Raw genomic sequence first — 2,005 nt, 5'->3', positions numbered from 1 at the left:
CCCAAGGCGGGGGGCGGCAGGGGCCTCGTGTCGGGGACGCCGCAGCGCGGCCTGTTCATGGCCGCCAGCGTGGCCGCGTCCAGCCGCCCGCTCGCCGGCAGCGCATTGACCTTCTGGAACCTGCGCACGGCCTCGGCCAGGGCGGTGGCCCGGGGGCCCGCGGGCGGCGCGTCGGGGCTGGGACTCCGGGGCCCGGAAGGCGCGTCGGCCCAGCCGTACTTGGACAGGAATCGCTGCGGAAGAGAGGTACCGACCCGCGGGGCGGGGGGCGCGGACTGAGCGGCTAGGACGCGGGCGTGTGTTTCTGTCACCTAGTGGGTGTCTGGAGGGGACGGGACGCGCAAGGCTTGTACGTCCTCATGCGGATCTGCGTACGCAGTGCGTGGTTACCTGTGCGGTGCAGCATTTCTAGTCCGTGGTCATCGGTTCTTTCTGGGAGGCCCCTCACGTGAGGCGGTGTGGCTGCCACGTGCCTGTGGATGCGCTTGCGCAAGTGTCGGTCTGTGCACGTGCCTGCGTGTGCATGTGTGCCCCTGTGCACGTGCCTGCGTGTGCCCGTGTCCACATCTGCCCATGCCTGCACGGGCGCGTGTCCGTGTGCGTACGTAGGTACATGCGTGCCTGCCGTGTGCACCAGTCTGCGCGTGCATGTGCCTGTGCGCATGCGCCTGGTGTGCACGCGCCCGCGGGTGCCCGTGAGTGTGGCGGTTGCCGGGGCTGCTCCTACCTGCGCAGCGAGAAGGTCCGCGATGGGCTGGGCCCGGCGCAGCGGGGCGGGCTCCAGGTCCGAGCGGTCCCGGCTGTGGAAGAGTGGCTCGGGCCGTGCTGGCCGGGGCGCAGCGAGCCAGCAGAGCAGCAGGGTCCGGCGGACGACGGAGGCGGCCAGCATGGCCCCGGCGGAGCCCTGCCCTCCCGCCTTAGCGCTGTCGCCCCGTCTCCCTCCCGAGGCGCAGGCCCCGGGTGCTTTTATAAGCAGCCCCGGGGACACGCGCGTTTCCAAGGCCTTCTCACCCAGGCCTGAAGTGTGCCCACCAGGAGGCCCGGCCGCTCCTGGCCGCGCTGCCCTTTGAAGACCCCAGGAGCACGCTTCTTGTTGGGGTGAGAATGTTCGCGGCGTCCTCGGGTAATTACATTCCGACCTGGCAGCCGCCTGCCGATTTCGTGTCTGTGGTGACAGGCTCGTGGGCAAGCTGCTGCCTGAATGGCTGTGCACTGGCCCCCAAGTCCACCGGCCCTGGTGGCAGAGGCTTAAAGCGTCGCCCCTCACAGCCCACTGGGGCCCACTGCGCCTGCGGCTTTACTGCCTGCCCACCGTTTTCTTTCTTGGTCAGCTGGGTTGGGGATGTTTTGTTTCTCTGATCTCTTCTTGTTGTTTTTGCTTCTTTTAATAAAAGGAATACTTAGTATAGGAAAATGTAAATTTTGGAGGAAATCCAGTGATTCAGATGGTAATGTTTTAGTGAATGTTCTTGTAGGTACACATATTGGGTACATGCACAGGGAAGGACTTGTGTGTGGATGATTTTGTATAAATCATATTCTCTATTACCTAAAACTCAGTGGAAGGTCATGGGCACCTTTCTGTGTTCGTCAGTGTAGGTATTCACCATCCTAGTTAATGGCCGTGTGGTGTCCTAGTCTGTGGGCCAAGGGATTTTTACATAAGGATAAACCAGAATCACCTGACGTTCTAGAACTGCCCCCCTCCATTTCCCCTCATGAAGGATTCTATTAGAGGAGGGAAAGGGGGAGAAAAAATGAGCTCAGCTGCCTGGAATTTGTAACTGGTCCCGTCCAGAAAGCTTGAGAAGGGAGTCAGGCCCTCCAGGCACTATGGCTGCAGGTGAGAGCTTGGAATGCCAGCATCACAGGTCTGCTAACAGCCAGTGTGCAGGTATGGGGGCTGCCTTTAGCTACTCATTCATTCTTCAAATACTCCTTACTATTCTAGGGACAGGGAATACAGAAATGAACATGATGGACTCATTCTTTGCCCTCATGGAAC

At 61.1% G+C, this 2,005-nt stretch overlaps 1 protein-coding gene across 1 annotated transcript in view; it reads right to left on the bottom strand.

The window, feature by feature from the left end:
- MMP21 (matrix metallopeptidase 21) overlaps nucleotides 1-889 on the bottom strand; it is a 7,855-nt gene extending 6,966 nt beyond the window's left edge. Inside the window, exons 1-2 of the mRNA XM_040623826.1 lie at nucleotides 728-889; nucleotides 1-233 (exon numbers count right to left, since the gene is read on the bottom strand). The exon at nucleotides 1-233 is cut by the window's left edge and continues 332 nt beyond it. Coding sequence (XP_040479760.1) covers nucleotides 1-233; nucleotides 728-889 — 395 coding nt within the window. The remainder of the gene's footprint in view (nucleotides 234-727) is intronic.
- Between the last annotated feature and the right edge of the window lie 1,116 nt (nucleotides 890-2,005).

The sequence above is a fragment of the Ursus maritimus genome, unplaced genomic scaffold, assembly GCF_017311325.1.
Source record: "Ursus maritimus isolate PB19 unplaced genomic scaffold, ASM1731132v1 scaffold_7, whole genome shotgun sequence".
NCBI classification, from domain to species: Eukaryota; Metazoa; Chordata; class Mammalia; order Carnivora; family Ursidae; genus Ursus; species Ursus maritimus.
Note: the sequence above shows the minus strand (reverse complement) of the source record. Positions and strands in the feature narration are given on the sequence as shown.